This window comes from Olea europaea, chromosome 5, assembly GCF_002742605.1.
Source record: "Olea europaea var. sylvestris chromosome 5, O_europaea_v1, whole genome shotgun sequence".
Classification (NCBI taxonomy): Eukaryota; Viridiplantae; Streptophyta; class Magnoliopsida; order Lamiales; family Oleaceae; genus Olea; species Olea europaea.
In genome coordinates this window covers 15,617,047-15,635,790 of record NC_036241.1, presented here as the reverse complement: position 1 = coordinate 15,635,790, position 18,744 = coordinate 15,617,047, and the positions used below count along the sequence as shown (strand labels likewise).

Genomic DNA, 18,744 nt, shown 5'->3' with positions numbered 1-18,744 from the left:
GAGGGTCATAAATTTTAGTTAAACAGTGGGAGCATAATTTATTTAATAAAAGTCTATATTAAATTAATTGATGCATTTTATATATTATTCATTTTCTTTTTGTCATGTACATTGAATCTTAAGTAACCATATGTTTTGAATGGCATACTAGATGCTAACAACCAAACCAGATTTTCTTGATTGACACCGCAATTTGAGAATTCTTTTCATGCATGAGAAAATTGGTCATGTCTTAGAGTAGCCCTTTCCAGAGACACCTGCTGATGACTCGATTAAAGAAGAGGTGGCTATTGTAATAAAGACAGTGATGACGATAGTACTGCAACATGTGTGATGTTTGCATTACGTCACCTGAGTTACAAAAGTAACTTGAGAGTATAGATGTTGATGCATGATTTTTTATTTCAAAAAGTTGTATGATAATAATCATGTGTGGAAGGATGCGAGACTTCCAAGCAACTATACCAATGTAAAATAACAAGCGATCTTCGATCAGTGCAAAGGTACTGAAGGTGATTAACGTTGAGAAGTGTCTCAATTAAGTTCAAACATGAACCATGAACTAAGTATTGAATTTGTTATGCAATCTTTGTCGGAAAGAGCTATTCGCAACTAATTATGAATTATGATATGAATAAGCTCGAATGCATACTCATTAAGTTGCTTAACATGCTTAGGATTGTTATGCCCAATAACAAAGTTAGAAGTGGACAAGACATTGATTCCTTTAAGGGTATTAAGAGGAAGTCCAAAGGGACTTTGGGAAGGCACCCAATATGGTTAAGACAGTCTAAGTGAAGGATAATACCAAATCTAATGACCCTTGGTTTCATTATAGAATGAAAGGTCATTGGAAGGAATATTGTGTGGCTTAAGTCTACTTCACGAGTTTCTTAGGTATTTAATACGAGATGTAGATCTCATATTTATACAAATATGGAGAAACTAAATAGAACTAGACCACTGCAAGTGAGAAAAGTTAATCTACATGTTGAAGATGAGCAACGGTTGCTGCATTGCCTGTAGGAGCATACTTCTTACCATCGCACTTTGGTTTAGTATTGGAATTAGAGAAATGTCGCTTTGTACCCACCATAACTGGAACATTAAAATGACTTTCATGTTTGGACATGAACTATTTTAATATTAAGGACAATTGTTGTTCTTGTTTATTTTAATAAAGTTCCTAATGACTATGGTAAATTACAAAACGATGTTTATATTCTTTAATACTAAGGATTCTATAATGAGTATATAAATTATAAGGTATAAATGCGATAATCTAATTATTATCGAAATCTGACATGACGGACTTAGTCATATAGATGAAATGCAATATTACATAGAGATGTGTATGTAGAGTCAATTGATTTTGAATCATTTGACAAGTTGCATATCATGCCTATTAGGCACAATGACCAAATCTCCTTTTATTTGAAAGGGAGAAATGTCTGTATAAATATTTGCATAATACATAGTGATGTATGTGGGCCTATGTCAATTAATGTTAGATGAGGTTTCTCTTATATCATCAATTATCATGTATACTTGATGAAATTCAAGTATAAAGTCCTTGAAGGGTTCAAAGGATTCAAGCTAGAAGTAGAGAAACAAATATGAACAAATACTCTCACATTAAGATCTGATCGACGTGAGAGTATCTTGAAGATAAAATCTAGATTATCTAAGAGAGAATGAGATTCTCTTCCAGTGGACTCCTCCACATACACTGCAGCATAGTGGTGTATCTAAAAGGAGGAATCATTAACTATTAGATATAGTGCGATTAACAACAAGCTATGCAAATCTCCAAAAATCGTTTTGGTGTCATGCATTGTTTGCAGTGTGCAACACACTAAAACATGTCACATCTAAGTTGGTTAACATAACTCCATACGAGTTATAGAAAAGCAATAGTTCCAAATTTATCTCATATGAAAGTTTTGGGCCATAGCGCTTATTTGAAGTGCCTTAAAACAGATAAATTTGAGACTAAATTCGATAAATACATATTTGTGGGATATTCAAAACAGATATTTGAATATAAATTCTATTATCGTGAAGAAAGTCTTCATCTCACGACGTATCGTCTTCTTAGAGAAAATGTTTACTCTAGGGGAGGACAGCTGAAACCCTAAAATACACCCAAATTTTTTTTTTCTTCCTTTTTTTTTTTTTAAGTTCCAGGGGGCGACGACTGGCGCCGCCCCCTTAATAGCCGTGACGGGAAGTCACCGCTGTCAAAAGCGGTAGCTTCCCGCTTCAGCAGCAGCGCCTGCACGCAGCTGCAGTAAACAGCAGCAACGTGCGTGCGCTGCTGCTCTCTTTGTTGCTGCAACGGCGAGCACGCCGCTGCAAGCCCTTCATGCCGGCAACGTCGCCGGCTGCCAACCCTTTTTCCATTTTTTTTTTATTTTTTTTATTTTTTGCGAAATCAGATTTCAAAAATATGAAAATCGAATTTTCATTAATCGCTAGAAACAAGAAAAATATAACAATCAACTATTGACTGCACAAATATATTAAACAGTTTCTAACAAACACAAAGTAGGCTCTGATACCACTGTTGGGAATCTACTTATACATGCACAGCGGAATTTAAAATAATTTTCGATTCCCACCAAGAATCGCCTTTGTGTTTAGATAAAAACTGTGATAAGATTGTACCTTTTTCAGATCTGCAATCTTTTTTTTTCTTTTCATTCCATCAATCTTGATTTGCCACCACAGCTGTCCAATTGTCCAGCCTCCAACGGTGATCCACACAGAGAATAAGATTGCAGCTTCTAGGATTTTCTCTTGTGCCAGCAAGAATAATGAAAATCATTTGGACCTCAAACCCTAGCTATGTATTTATATAAACCTAAACGGGCTCGGCCCGGTCCGGTCCAATATTTAATTAATCCAATTAATTAAACTCGGTCCGTGAATTAATTAATCCAATTAATTAATTCGGGAATATAAATAACAAATCCAATTAATTAATTTATCCAACGATTGTTAAATTAACCAATTGGCAATTTGCAATCTTCCAATTTTCTTTTGTGTGCGACCCATTAGGTTCCCGACCACGATGCCTAACGACGTGAAATATTATTTTGATCTAATCAAAATTGATAAATTAAAACACCCTTTTAATTTATCATCAATTTACACTCGCCGTCCCTGACTGACATCTAGCAATGTGTCAGGGCAATACATGTAACGGGAAATGTCACGTGGTATGACAAAACCAAATTCGTTCGTTTACCTTGAAACTATAATCCCTTCGTCGATATGATCCGATCAATTACGAGATATGGAATTGTGTCAATCTCAATCATCGATCATAACTTTCACTCCACTATTAAATCAATATAAGTCGAAAACTCCTTTTCGACTTATGAGTACACCTAGGCCAAGGATTTCATCATCGACTTAATTGAATGAAACGCAGATCATAATCTCCTACTATCTAAGAGTGACGAATCTTTTATTGATCAATCACAACCTTCATACGATTCTTGACGTACCCGAACGATATCGTATTAGCGGCTCTTTTCAGAGTAACATCCAACACCGCCAAAGTATGACTGTCCTCATATAAGGTACTATGACGACCTTAAGTCAAAGGAACAATTCCACTACCGAACGTTAGAGATTAACCACTGACACTCAGATAGTTATCCATGTGGAATCTCTCGACAGGTCTCCAATGTCTTGTTCTATAACAAAAACATCCACGTGTTCATTTAAGTGTCACCACACTTTAGCTTGTGAGATCAGTTACTTACTTCACAAGTAAGAAATGCCACACGTGATGGTCTATCCGTAATAACGATATCCGTATCTCGTTATTACTTACGACCACGAACGATTTAAGATTCAATCAGATGTAATTTGTATCTCACAATCACAACTCCTTGCGATTAACAAATTACGAAAATTTGAATCTACGGACTCCATTATTTATTTAATTGTCTATTAATTAAATAATAGATTTGCCATTTAATTGCATTAATTATATATAAAAGTATTTATGTCCAAAGTTGATTGGACCTAGGGCATAATACTTACAAACTCCCATTTGCACTAGATCCAATCACTTATATATCCAATATCATAAGTTTGCATGGCGATCATGTTTATACTATGACAACTCTTTGTCAGTGGATCTGCAATATTATTAAATGTGGAAATTTGTTCTTCTCTTTACATCATTTCTATGTATTATCTCTCTGATGAGATTATACCGTCTTAATACTTATTTGGATCATTGATGAGACCTTAGTTCATGTGCTTTCGCAATGGCTCTATTGTTATCACAATACTATGATATGTGATTAACAATATCAGAAACTACTCCAAGTTCATTTATGAATATCATGATCCATATTGCAATTCTTTGCTACTTCTGAAGTAACCATGTATTAGGTTTCTACTATTGAATCAACGGTTGCTTCACGTTTGGAACCTTTCCAACATACTGTTTACAGTTTCTCCATATGAAATCTTCTCAAGATTTCATCTATGTAAATTGGGATGAGTTAAGCAATCTTCTAGATCTACCTCTATAGATCAAGTTGCTTATCCTATATCGTTTATGAATAATTCTTTTAACAACCATTATTTCAACGATTGAAACATAGGGATGTCGTTTTAGGAATACGAAAAATGCTCCCACTATCTTATTGTAAACACACAATTCGTTTTTCAAATTTGATAAAATCAAACACTTTGACTTTTCATCAAATCTAAGATTTCAGCTCCAAGAGACTTCTCTTAACCTATAGTCACGATATGCAACTATTGCAAACAAAACCCAAATAGACTTAAGCAAGGCTACAGGAGAAAAGTTTCGCCAAGGTCAACACTTAACCTTTGCTTCTAGCCTTACTTTGTATATATGGATATCCACATCCACATCGACCCTTCCCTTGTAAACTATTTACAAAACCTTATGGGTTTTATTCCATCAGGAGGCTTAACCAAGGTCCAAACTTTGTTCACATACGTCGAGTTCATCTCGAGTATCATGGTCTGATGCTGTCTCTTTTAAGTCAACACTTGACTTTATTTTGTTGTAACTAGCAGGTTCATTATCCTGGATCACTAATACCTGATTAATGAATTCGCACCTTCTTTAAGGTCGAATGATCCTACTAGATTCACACAGAGCTGTCATGTCCTCAGGAGTCTTTACTTCCTAATCCAAAGTATGTCACATATCAGATATGGGATCAAACTCGGATTTATCTACTTGGTTAACTATATCGGTGGACTCTTGAACTCTTTCAAAATTCTATTTTACTTCCACTGTCCTCTCCTAGAGTAAACATTTTCTCTAAGAAGACGATGTGTCGTGAGACGAAGACTTTCTTCGTGGTAATAGAATTTATATTCAAATGTCTCCTTTGAATATCACACAGATATGTATTTATCGAATTCGGTCTCAAACTTATCCAATTTAAGGCGCTTCAAATAAGCGTCATGACCCCAATCATTCATATAAGATAAATTGGGACTATTACATTTCCATAACTCGCATGGAGTTCTGTTAACCAATTTAGATGGGACATGGTTTAGTGTGTTACACACTGCAATCAATGCGTGACCTCAAAACAATTTTGAGAAATTTGCATGGCTTGTTATTAATCGCATTATATTTTATAATTAACGATTCCTCCTTTTAGATACACCACCTTGCTGCAGTGTATATGAAGGAGTCCACTGCACGAGAATCTCATTCTCTCTTAGATAATCTAAATTTTATCTTTAAGATACTCTCACTTGATCAAATCTTAATTTGTGGGTATCTTTACCTATTTGTTTCTCTAATTCTAGTGTGAATCCCTTGAACTTTTCAAGAATTTCATGTTTGAGTTTTCATCAAGTATACATGATCATTGATGAAATAAGAGAAACATTACCTCGCATCTTTTGACATGAGTCTATATGCATCACTGTGCATTAAACCAGTAATTATGCTAACCTTTCTTCTTTTCAATTAAAAGAAGATTTGGTCATTGTTCCAGACATGCATAATTTGTACTTGTCAAAATCAGTTAATCCCAAGTATACATCTCTATGTAACTTTGAAATTACTTTTTATCTATATAACAAAGTCTGTCATGCCAGATCTCGGTAATAATTAGATTATCGCATTTATGCCTTATAATTTCTATACTCATTATAGAATCCTTAGTATTTAGAATACAAATATTATTTTGTAACTTACCATAACTATTAAGATCTTAATCAAGATATGCAGGAACAACAATTGTCCTTAAAATGCTTCATGTCTGAACATGAAATTCATTTTAATGTTCTAGCTATGGTGGGTACAAAGCAACATTTCTCTAATTCCATTACTAAGTCAAAGGGCAACAGTAAGAAGTATGCTCCTACAGGCAATGTAGCAACATTTGTTCATTTCCATCATATAGGTTAACTTCTTCCTTTCGCAGTAGTATACTTCTATTTAATTTCTCCATATTTGTATAAATATGGGATTTATATCTGGCATCAGATACCTAAGAAACTTGTGAAGTAGACGTAAGCCATACAATATTCCTTCTAATGACCTTTCATTCTATGATGAAATCAAGGGTCATTATATTTGGTATTATCCTTTGCTTATACTGTCTTAACCATATTGGGTGCTTTCACAAAGCCCTTTTAGACTTCCTCTTAATATCTTTAGAGGAATCAATGGTTTGCCCACTACCAACTTTGATAAAGGGGTTAACAGTCCTAAGCATGTTAAACAACCCAATAATTGTGCATTCAAACTTATTCACGTTAAATTCATAATTAGTTGTGAATAGTTTTAGCTGACAGAGATTACAGAACCAAGTCACTACTTAGTTCATGGTTTATGATTGAACACAGTTGAGACATTTCTCAACGTTAATCATCTTCAGTGTCTAAGCATCGATTGAAGATTACTCTGTCATTTTGCACCGGTATAGTTGTTTGGAAGTCTCATATCCTTCCACACATGATTATTATTATACAACTCTTTGTAATGAAGAATTATGTGTTAACATCTATACTCTCAAGTTGCTTTTGTAACTCAGTGACATAGTTGCAAGTATCACATACGTTGCAGTACTATTATCATCACTGCGTTTACTATAGTAGCCACCTCTTCTTTAATCGAGTCAACAGCAGGTGTCTCTGGAAAGGGCTACTCAAGGATGTGACCAATTTTTTCATGCATAAGAACAATTCTCAAATTGCAGTGTCAATTAAGAAAATATAGTTTGGTTGTTGGCATCTAGTATGCCATTCAAAACATATGGTTACTCAGATTCAATATAAATGTAAATGACGAAAAGGAAAAGAATAAAATATATCAAATGCATTAATTAATTTAACATGGACTTTTATTAAATTAATTATGCTCCCACTTTTTAAATAAAATTTATGACCCTCTCACATAAATTTATGTAGTCCATGCTTGACTCCCAGTGGGCTGGGATCCCATCTATTATATTAAGACCTTGAGTGTATTCAACAAGCCCTAATATAATATTTGGGTAGATACTATTATCAATTGTATTTCCATACAACTCCCAGATCATTAAGCTGACAACTCTTTGTTTTTCACACATCTTATGTGTCAGCTTAACATGCCTCTAAAATTTATCTCCTTGAGTGTACTCAACAAAAGATAAATTTTAGTTAAGTCAAACCCATCATTTAGAAATATCAAATATTTCATAGTGTCAAACATATCCCTAATGGACCAGCCTTGAGTGTACTCAACAAGCTGAGACGATTTGGGACTCTGGTTTTTCACTATAATGATGGAAGGCGATTACAAATGTGACTTAATATTTTATGGAGGGATTTTGCATTCATGAGTCTCATCAACAACAATACAATCATATATATATTATTATTATACATCTACTATGCAAATAAATAAATATATATATAACATAATATAATATTGTGGACGATAATGGACTTTTACTATCTAGTCTTCTCGAGCCATAAGGAAGACTAGTTGGTCAATTCTCAGGGGGTATAGTATTGAACAGTGTCAATGCACCATCTCCATGGTTTCCACCTCTTCTTATCTCCTCAATTAATCCAATTCCAACATATATCCTATACTAGTTGGCACGTAGGCCTAAATGAAATTGGACTCGCAGGCCCATAGTAACAATAATAATGATGGACTCGCAGGTCCAAAATAATAACAATAATAACGGGCTCGCAGGCCCAAAATAATTAAGAGCTCACAGGCCCATAAAACGACAAAATTAGAAATTAACCATTCAACACATCCATATGGTCGAGTCCATAATCGTCCACTAATAATACATTCATCACATAAATGTATACCTATATAATATCTAATATTATATGCAAATAAGTTTCAAATTTCTAGCAATTAAGTTGTCTAAACTCTTTTAGACAAATGGATCGGAATAATTAAATAATCAATTAATCATATTAATCGATTATTTAATAAGCGAGCATGTTTAATTAAAATCAAATTTTAATTAAATACCAAATTAAAGTCCAACTGTAATTCAACAATTATATGGTGGGATTATCCAATTAAAATCAAATTCTAATTAAAAATCAAATTAGGGTCAAACTCTAATTTCACAATTTTAAGGCGGTGGAATTTGATTAAAATCAAATTTTAATTAAATAACAAAATTAGAGTCTTAACTTTAATTCCAATAATTAAGGGCGAATTAATTTAATTGAAATCAAAATTTTAATTAAATACCAAATTAGAGTACAACTCTAATTTCAAGAAGAAATTTAGGGCGAGGCAATTTAATTAAAATCAAAATTTTAATTAAATACTAAATTAAAGTCCAACTCTAATTCCAAGATCTTAGGGCGAACATGTTAATTAAAATCAAATTTTAATTAAACACAAATTGGAGTCTAATTCTAATCTTAAATAAAATTTAGGGCGAAACAATTTAATTAAAATCAAATTTTAATTAAATGTCAAATTAGAATCCCATTCTAATTTCTAAAATGTCTTCGGGTAAAAAATTAATTAAAATCTAATTTTAATTAAGTCCTAAATTAGAGTCCAACTCTAATTTAAAATGAATCAATATTTTAAATTAGGATAACACTCCTAAATAAAATAAAATTCAATTGGGTCAAAGTTTAATATTTAAGTCAAAATCCAATTTTAACGAAAATATAAAATGTCGCCAATTTTAAATAAAATTTTAATTTGGGTCACAATTAAATTATGGGTCGAACCCAATTAAAATTAATTTTAAAACCATTTCAAAATTCAAATTCAAAACCATTTTGAAAACTTGCAAATTGACCCAAGTTTGAAATTAACATCGGACCCTTTCAAGATTTAAAATTGCAGAACAAGTCCTGTTTTAAAATATTGCAAAACGACCCATTTCCCTTAATTGCAGCCGGCCCTCCAAATTTCGAAAATTGCAGAGCAGCCCTTTATTTAAAATTGCAAAATCACCCCCTTTATTCTTTAATTGCAGGGGGCACCCAGAAATTTCGAAAATTGCAGAGAGGCCCCCGTTTTCACTCCACAACTGAAACCCTAAAATACACCCAAAAAAAAAATTTTCTTCCTTTTTTTTTTTTAAGTTCCAGGGGGCGACGACCGGCGCCGCCTCCTTAATAGCCGTGACGGGAAGTCGCCGCTGTCAAAAGCGGCGGCTTCCCGCTTCAGCAGCAGCGCCTGCACGCAGCTGCAGTAACCAGCAGCAACGTGCGTGCGCTGCTGCTCTCTTTGTTGCTGCAGCGGCGTGAGCCCTTCATGCCAGCAACGTCGCCGACTGCCAACCCTTTTTCCATTTTTATTTTTATTTTTTTTATTTTTTGCGAAATCAGATTTCAAAAATATGAAAATCGAATTTTCATTAATCGCTAGAAACAAGAAAAATATAACAATCAACTATTGACTGCACAAATATATTAAACAGTTTCTAACAAATACAAAGTAGGCTCTGATACTATTGTTGGGAATCTACTTATACATGCACAGCGGAATTTAAAATAATTTTCGATTCCCACCAAGAATCGCCTTTGTGTTTAGATAAAAACTGTGATAAGATTGTACCGTTTTCAGATCTGCAATCTTTTTTTCTTTTCGTTCCATCAATCTTGATTTGCCACCATAGCTGTCCAATTGTCCAGCCTCCAACGGTGATCCACACAGAGAATAAGATTGCAGCTTCTAGGATTTTCTCTTGTGCCAGCAAGAATAATGAAAATCATTTGGACCTCAAACCCTAACTATGTATTTATATAAGCCCAAACGGGCTCGGCCCGGTCCGGTCCGGTCCAATATTTAATTAATCCAATTAATTAAACTCGGTCCGTGAATTAATTAATCCAATTAATTAATTCGGGAATATAAATAACAAATCCAATTAATTAATTTATCCAACGATTGTTAAATTAACCAATTGGTAATTTGCAATCTTCCAATTCTCTTTTGTGTGCGACCCATTAGGTTCCCGACCACGATGCCTAACGACGTGAAATATTATTTTGATCTAATCAACCGTGAAACTATAATCCCTTCGTCAATATGATCCGATCAATTACGAGATATGAAATTGTGTCAATCTCAATCATCGATCATATCTTTCACTCTACTATTAAGTCAATATAAGTCGAAAACTCCTTTTCGACTTATGAGTACACCTTGGCCAAAGATTTCATCATCGACTTAATTGAATGAAACACAAATCATAATCTCCTACTATCTAAGAGTGACGAATCTTTTATTGATCAATCACAACCTTCATACGATTCTTGACGTACCCGAACGATATCGTATTAGCGGCCCTTTTCAGAGCAACATCCAACACCGTCAAAGTATGACTGTCCTCATATAAGGTACTATGACGACCTCAAGTCAAAGAACCAATTCCACTACCGAACGTTAGAGATTAACCACTGACACTCAAATAGTTATCCATGTGAAATCTCTCGACGGGTCTCCAATGTCTTGTTCTATAACAAAAACATCCACGTGTTCATTTAAGTGTCATCCCACTTTAGCTCGTAAGATCAGTTACTTACTTCACAAGTAAGAAATGCCACACGTGATGGTCTATCCGTAATAACGATATCTGTACCTCGTTATTACTTACGACCACGGACGATTTAAGATTCAATCAGATGTAATTTGTATCTCACAATCACAACTCCTTGTAATTAACAAATTACGAAGATTTGAATCTACGGACTCTATTATTTATTTAATTGTCTATTAATTAAATAATAGATTTGTCATTTAATTGCATTAATTATATATAAAAGTATTTATATCCAAAGTTGATTGGACCTAGGACATAATACTTACATTCCCAACACGGGTCACCCCACATGGGCAACCAATTATTTTCTAATTTTCAATATATATATACATCTGTATGTATACATATGTGTGTGTGTGTGTGTGTGTGTGTGTAAAGTAAAATAATAATACCAATTAGAAAAAGGGGGAAAACCCTAAGAAATATAAAGGAATAAATTTGGTAAAAGAAACACCTTTGTATTTCAACGTCCTTTTCACTTTTGATTTTCATTATGGTGTTGATTATGCACTTCACGATCATTGAATATCAGTTTGAGCGTAAACCTATTCCAGAATAAAAATAACACTCAACTAATTGTAGCATAAACGGCCACGTCCGGAAGGAGAGAACATAAAACTGCAATTTCATAAGCCTATTTAATGATGCCGTATCTATGTTTAGAGAATGTAACTTGTCTATTGGTAGTGTTCTCTATTTTTCTAATCGAAAGCTTACTTCGTCCCATAATTATCTGTTGAAATTCTATGTATGATCTATAAATTATAAATAGATTTAGAAGTTTGAATACTAGGAAATGTATCCTTGAGAAAATGGAGAGGAAATATTGGTTTTTAGAGACCGCAAATTGGTCCATCCCCTCTTACCATTTAGTTTTACCTACAAAAACTTAGATAATTTAGTCCATAATTAATTTATCAAAACCAATGGAGAAAAGGACTAATATGAATGAAATAAAATTTTAATTGATGTATATAGTTCAAAAGTAATGATCCCTTAATTTATCCTCTCTCCCCGTCTAACCAATTCTTTAAAAAACAAATTTACCCATAAAAAACTTTTTTTAAAAAAAAAAAAAAAATAATAGAAAATATATTTTTTTTTTTTTTTTTTTTTTTTTTAACTTCCTGGCTTTCGAGTAGATGTTCTTTAAATACTTAGTAATTCTCTAAGCCATGCATATGGGAACTTATGAAAGCAAGCGTCAATGAATTTTCATAGATAGTAGTGGTCCAAAATTTCTATTAAAAGTGCACGAAAGACTTATTTACCTTGTGTTTCTTAAATAAATAAACAAAAAATCTATATAAAATATAAAATTACAACTAAAAATTTGACCTTTACATTTAAACACGCTAATAGGTAAATTATAGCAATGGTAACTGAAGTACTGATCAATTAAAGCAATAGTCACTGACTGAAATTATTTTCTTATTGTAATATTCACTTATGCTTGAAACTGTTATACTGATGGTCGCTCAGTAAAAAATCCACATTAAATCATATGTGATACTATTATTTGTTAATGTATCACCAAATGACACTATTTACTACGCAGAGTATAAAAAATCGTTGTTAAAAATAAATTACGAGTGTATTATCCAATTTAAGCCCAAAAATTTGATCAAAATTAAAAATGCGTTACGTTTTCTCATCCGAATATGTTTCATCCCCAATTCCTAACTCCTAAATTTTGATTTGTTGGCATAATAAATAACTTCGTACAGTGACACGTTGGTAGTTAATGGTGCGACGTAGAATTCAATATTAATTATTTTGATCGAGTCACCATTGGCGTAATAGATTGAAACCTGAGGTAGTATAATCATAACAAAATAATTTCAATGACTACTGGCGTATAAATACTCAAAACTTCAGTGATTATTGATGTATTCAACCCTATGCTAAAGAATTTTTGGAAGGGGACCATATGTTCTAATTAATTGAAGATTAAAAGATAAGAATGTAATAAAAATGTTGAGATGTAATGTAATTGTGATAACAAGTAAGGATTAGGACCTTTAATATAATTAAAGTATAGTGGCGAAAAAAATATATTTGCCCCTCATAGTTTTAAATAAGCAAAAATAAATAAATTTGAAAATTTGAATAATATTTTCTTTTTATTTTAAAATATGCTAACATAATATTTAAAAAAGAAACCATCATAAGGAATACTTGCTAAGTAATCAAAGGACAAATAAGAATGCCTTGAAAAAGTTGAGGACATAACTGTGATAATAAATAAATGTTACGGACCTTTAATACAATTAAAATATGATGCAATTTTTTGAAGTCGTCATGTGAATAGAATTATTCTCTCAAAAAGTTGTAGAAACTTTCCACAGAAAAAAAATAATTATTCATTTCCTATTTTACTGATCTTTTCAGATTTGAGAAAATCTTTTTTTCTTTTACAACGATCATAGGATTCTCACACGACGCTTCAACACCTCAACATCTGTGAATTCTATGATGAATGGATGGTTTAACCTAGCTTTAAACAGAAATGGGAAAATTAGGCTGCGGTTGGTTTAGTTTTCTGTTTTCCATTTTCAATTTCAAAACGGTTTTTAATTTTATCCGAAAACGCCGCGTTTTTGGACATTTATAACTGAAAACGCTCAAAACGATAAAAACCCGTTTTGCGTTTTCAGCTATAAATTTTACCTAGTTTTCAAAAACGCATTTTCGAAAACGACAAACCAAACACATTTTTCGCATTTTCGAAAACGGAAAAAGGCTCGAAAACGTCAAACCAACCGCAGCCGTACTTTCCCGCCTATAAAATTTGTCCTAACCTTAAATTCTGGGCATTTAAAATTTCAATCCGTTAAAAGTACTATTTAATGAAAGTTTGAAGATTAAAATGTTTAGAATTAAAAACTTTGGACCAGCTTACAACATCACCTACAGGTTTGTGATCTCTATCATAATTTTCCTAAATAAGAAAGGATCAGTTTTATCACTTTTACTAGTAGAAACACCAGTTTAGCAATTCGTTGTACTATGATGCTTGAAATTATTTGGCCTGCTTCTGAGAATATAGTGCCACCTTTTCCAGTTTGAACCCATAGGCAGATACAATACAAAGGCAGCACATGATAAAATCTAATGCAACAATAGCCATAATTTAATGGACCCCACTCTTTTTACTAGAATTGCTCGAATTTGCACTCACTAGCATTGGATAACAGTTCATCGTTTCCTTAATTTTATAAGCATATTGCTGCAACATATCACGTACTTCATTTCACGTGAATTATTGAAGATTGGAGGTCGAAAAACACATGGACTACTCACTCAATTTATTTTTTGATATGCAGACTAAGTTTGGTACCTTTAGCATGATTTTTGAAAAGTCAAAAGTTGTTTTTAAGATTAAAAAGATATCTTTTAAGATGTTTTAATAATTTCGTGGAAAGATCCATTAGGCGAAGTTGGCTTAGTAACTTCCTCATTAAAGTATTTTACAAGAAACAGAAACGAAAGTAAAAGTCTCCGCAAAATGGACCCTTAATCAGATTTGTTTTGTTGATTAAGGACATTTATTAGTTATACACATAGATAAAGGAAGATGGGTATTTGATAAAATTTAACACTTAACCGTCTTCAAATCAACACGTCAAAAGAAAATTTCATGGGCATGAATATTTACAGTAAAATTTATTATTGATTAAGATATAGGAAACAAAACGTTAAATTGCCATGCTTTCAAACTAATAACCTTCATTTCTACCTTTATGGCTGTGAATTTATGATGGGTATATAAGGTAGGTCTTGAAAACTAGAGCCCTAATTAGATATGTGTGGAAACAAAGGCATACACTTGTTTGTAACAAACCTATAAGATGAGGAATTTTCCCCTACAGAAGAATTCCAAATACTCACATGGGAAGTGGGCTTCATGTGAGTAAAATAATCCAAAAAATAACCCACCCACCTCATGTTGTGTATATTCTGTAAGGTATCTGTAAAAAATTGTTCTTTACATGTAGCAGAACTCATAAGATAAAGGAATTGTTTCCTTGTGATGTAATTAATCTTGTATTTTTGTAGAAAAGTTTGGTTGGTATTTGATATTGAAACCAATTAATATCTCAATCATTTTTTAAGTTGGTTTTTGCATGTAATGTGTATTTGTTTGGTCCAAGTTAATTGGTTTGTGACAATTTTACTCTAAAATTGGAGTAAATTATTCAAATGGTCACTAAACTTTGCAAAAGATTTCCACGGAGTCACTAAACTTTAAAAATTATTCAATTCATCACTAAACTTTGCAAAAGATTTCCACAAGGTCACTAAACTTTAAAAATTACATAATTCATCACTAAACTTTACAAAAGGTTCTAATTCAGTGATCTCCTAAGAAATTTTTTACAAAGTTCAATGATCCTGTGGAAACCTTTTACAAAATTCAATGATGAATGAGGTGATTTTTAAAGTTCAGTGACCCAATGAAAACTTTTTGCAAAGTTCGGTGACCATTTGGATAAATTCACTCCTAAAATTGCAACCAATGCAATCGAAATCAACACGACTAGAGAAGAAATAGAATATTCATCGAACGAGAATGTTTAAAATAACTTAGCCAGACGAGCAACATAAGTCATCTCGCCACTAAACGCAAGCGGTTTCAAGTCAGCCAAAGAGCAAGACCTGCTCTCAAAAAATGTTAAACAAGAAATAAATTTATACAGATCTTAAATAACCATAAACACTACAAGGACTAAAGTAGCCTTGACAAAGAACTTACCCAAAATATGTATTAAATATTAAAGAAGAGGGAGCCCCCAAGGCATAATCCAATTGTGCAAAAAACAGGAATAAAGTAGTCTCAATCTTGCTGGCAACCGCAATGTGAGGGTTCGAATCCTGAGATATGAAACTGAACTATTTGTGTACATCAGTATATGGGAAAGTTCTTATTCCCTGATCCGTTGGAGCACATACCGCGATTTACCTCTCTTACGATGCTCGACGGGCAAGGCGGTTGGAGCCCTCAAGGTTGGGATTTAACTTTTTTTTTTTTTTTTTTATTTTTTAAAGAAGAGGGAGGTGCCTAAACTATGACAAAGTGGGGTTCACACCAGCTTCTTCTTTACCCTTTCAAAACTCTGATTTGTTTTGGAAATATTCTCCCAACACAAAAGGAAATGCTTTAATTTGCATCTTCCTCTTTTCTGCATTGCCTTTATGGAGCCTTAGAGATTCAATCAACTTTTGGACAATTATAGATTTTGAATGTAAAAATTTGCTGAATGAAAGGTATTTTATTTATGTAACAGATGATTTGAACTGCTCTATGCTTAAGGAAAGCCAAAAATAAATGAAAACATTTATATGGATGAAACAACTATGTCATTAACGTAAATAAATGCCGCATTGGTCGTTAAATTCTGAAAAGCGGTTGGACGGGAAGATTTTATTGAAACAAAAGAATCATGTCACATGTACATCTAGGTTGATATCTAGTTTGACACTCGTGTGAGTTGTTGAAAATAGAAGAGAGAAAAATGAAATGTAATGTAATGAAATTTAATGGAGGTCAATGTTGTTAAGCTTAGCTCAATTTATTCATAGACCAATGTCATCTTAACGCAAATTTCACAACCGAGGCAGGCCGGGCTAGCAGCTCAAGTTCTTCTTCTGTAAAACATGCCATCATGCATGAGAAGAGAAAAGTTTCCTCAATAGCAGAATACTTTATTCATATTAATTAAGTACACAAAACCATTCATTCTTGATTCTACATAAGTCATTAATTCCACCAAAACCAGTTGAACCCAGATTCAACAGTAGCCTCATTAATCCCACTTGAGAAAAGTACCTAAATTAACCAAAAAAGGATAAAAATAGAAAACAAAAATAATATAGCTTGAAAAGAAGCCCAGAAACGTTTGAGTGACAGACATCCAGTCGACCATTATGTTTTTCTTTTACATGATAGAGCAGGCATTTGGATTATCATCACTGAACATTGTAATGTAGGGGTCCTCAAATCTGGGACCATTTCCAGTAGTTGAGTTGTCTACTTTTCTGACAAAACCAGGGGGTGCCTTCTTGTCATAAGCTTGAATTGCATAGGGTTGTGCCACAAGATTGTAGGGTACATATGGCCAAATCTCTGCCTTTTTCCCTGTTGACTTTGCCTTCTTCAACACTTTGCTCTGTTCAACATATCCTGTTACTGTCACCTTCTGTTGTTTCCTGTTTATCTCCACAGACTTAACTCCTGAAAAACAAATTAAACAGAATTTCTCATTTCAAAATCATTTACATTCTCATGCATACTTGTTCTCTGTGTATGTGGGTTGATAGAAAATGTTGAACTATCTCAAAGCTTAAACTGAAATACACCTCACACGTGCAGAACGGTTTAAATTCAGTTTGGACAGTAAGAAAATGAAAATTTCTCACCACTTAATGAAGACAAGGCTTTCTTGACTTTAAGTTCACAGCCATCACAGTCCATCCTCACCTTGAGATACACAGTTTGAAATTGCTTCCTCTTCTTGTATTTATGTCCACTGCTCATAAACTCAGACAGGTACTCTAAGGTTCCTGAAACTCCCATTTTGTAGATATTCTAAACTCTATTTTTATGCAAATTAATGGTTTCTAGAAAATAACAAGTAAAATCTTGAAGAAAAGTGAGAATCTGAAAGAGAGAAACTTCCTCCAAGAAACGGATACTTTTCTTGCCTTCAAACAAATAAAGAGAAGAAATAAAAGGGATTCAAACTTTCTTTTGAAATCTTTCTTTGCACTTGCTACTTCTTATATAGAGGTACAGGTCCAAATATCGGAAGGAAAAAAAAATAAAAATGTTGGCCCTCTCAAACAAAAATTATGATAAAATAAATAAGGATTTTGAATCAAATTATCTTTGAAAGTGTAACATAGTAGAATTTTACTACCTACAGGGACCTACTTGAAAGGGTAAACAAAGTGTTGGGGCAAATTTCATAAATAATGGACGCAGAAAACAACCAATAATAGAGGGCGTAGCTGCCACATTTCGAGGTGTCTGCTGTAACACGTTTTCAAAGAGAGGTTTGATATCATTTTTCATCTAAATTCCTACTTTTATATCGTTAATTTATATTTTTTTCATGAAAAATATTTTCCTACTTCAGTTCACATAACCATATTTTTCTTGAAAATAAGAAAAATAATTTCTTTTAAAAGGAGTAGGTTTTTATTTTTCAAATAATTCTCTCTTTCTCTCATTTATCTCATCTCTCATCTACCCATCGATAAAAAAATGAACAAATACAGTATTTCATAGGTTGAAAATTAAATCAATCAAATACGTTTATTTGACAATTTACATGTAAATAAGTTTTATGCAATTTAATTGTCTAGAATTTATTTTCTTTTTGGGTTTGTTTGATTGCAAGCATGATATTTACATAGAAAGAAAATAAATTCAATTACCTAGAAATTTTTTGCATGAAAGTTATCAATTAAATGTGTTTGATTAGTTTAATTTTCAATTTAAAAAATATTATAGTTGTCTATTTTTTATTGGTGTGTAAATGAAAAAGAGTGGGGGTAGATGAGAGAGAAAGATAGAGTGAATTATCTGAAAAATAAAAATATACTCCCATAAAAAAAATATTTTCCTTATTATTCGAAAAAAATATGTTCACGTAACCAAAAATAGAAAAATATTTTCCATGAAAAAAAT

General features: G+C 32.7%; 1 protein-coding gene across 1 annotated transcript; it reads right to left on the bottom strand.

Annotated features, from left to right (window-relative positions):
• Positions 1–16,736: 16,736 nt before the first annotated feature.
• LOC111394974 (heavy metal-associated isoprenylated plant protein 23-like) lies at positions 16,737–17,811 on the bottom strand. Its single transcript, XM_023021011.1, has 2 exons — positions 17,472–17,811; positions 16,737–17,286 (listed from the first exon to the last, which is right to left on the bottom strand). The coding sequence occupies exons 1-2, from the start codon at positions 17,626–17,628 to the stop codon at positions 16,991–16,993; spliced, it is 453 nt and encodes a 150-aa protein (XP_022876779.1). The 5' UTR covers positions 17,629–17,811; the 3' UTR covers positions 16,737–16,990.
• Positions 17,812–18,744: the final 933 nt, after the last annotated feature.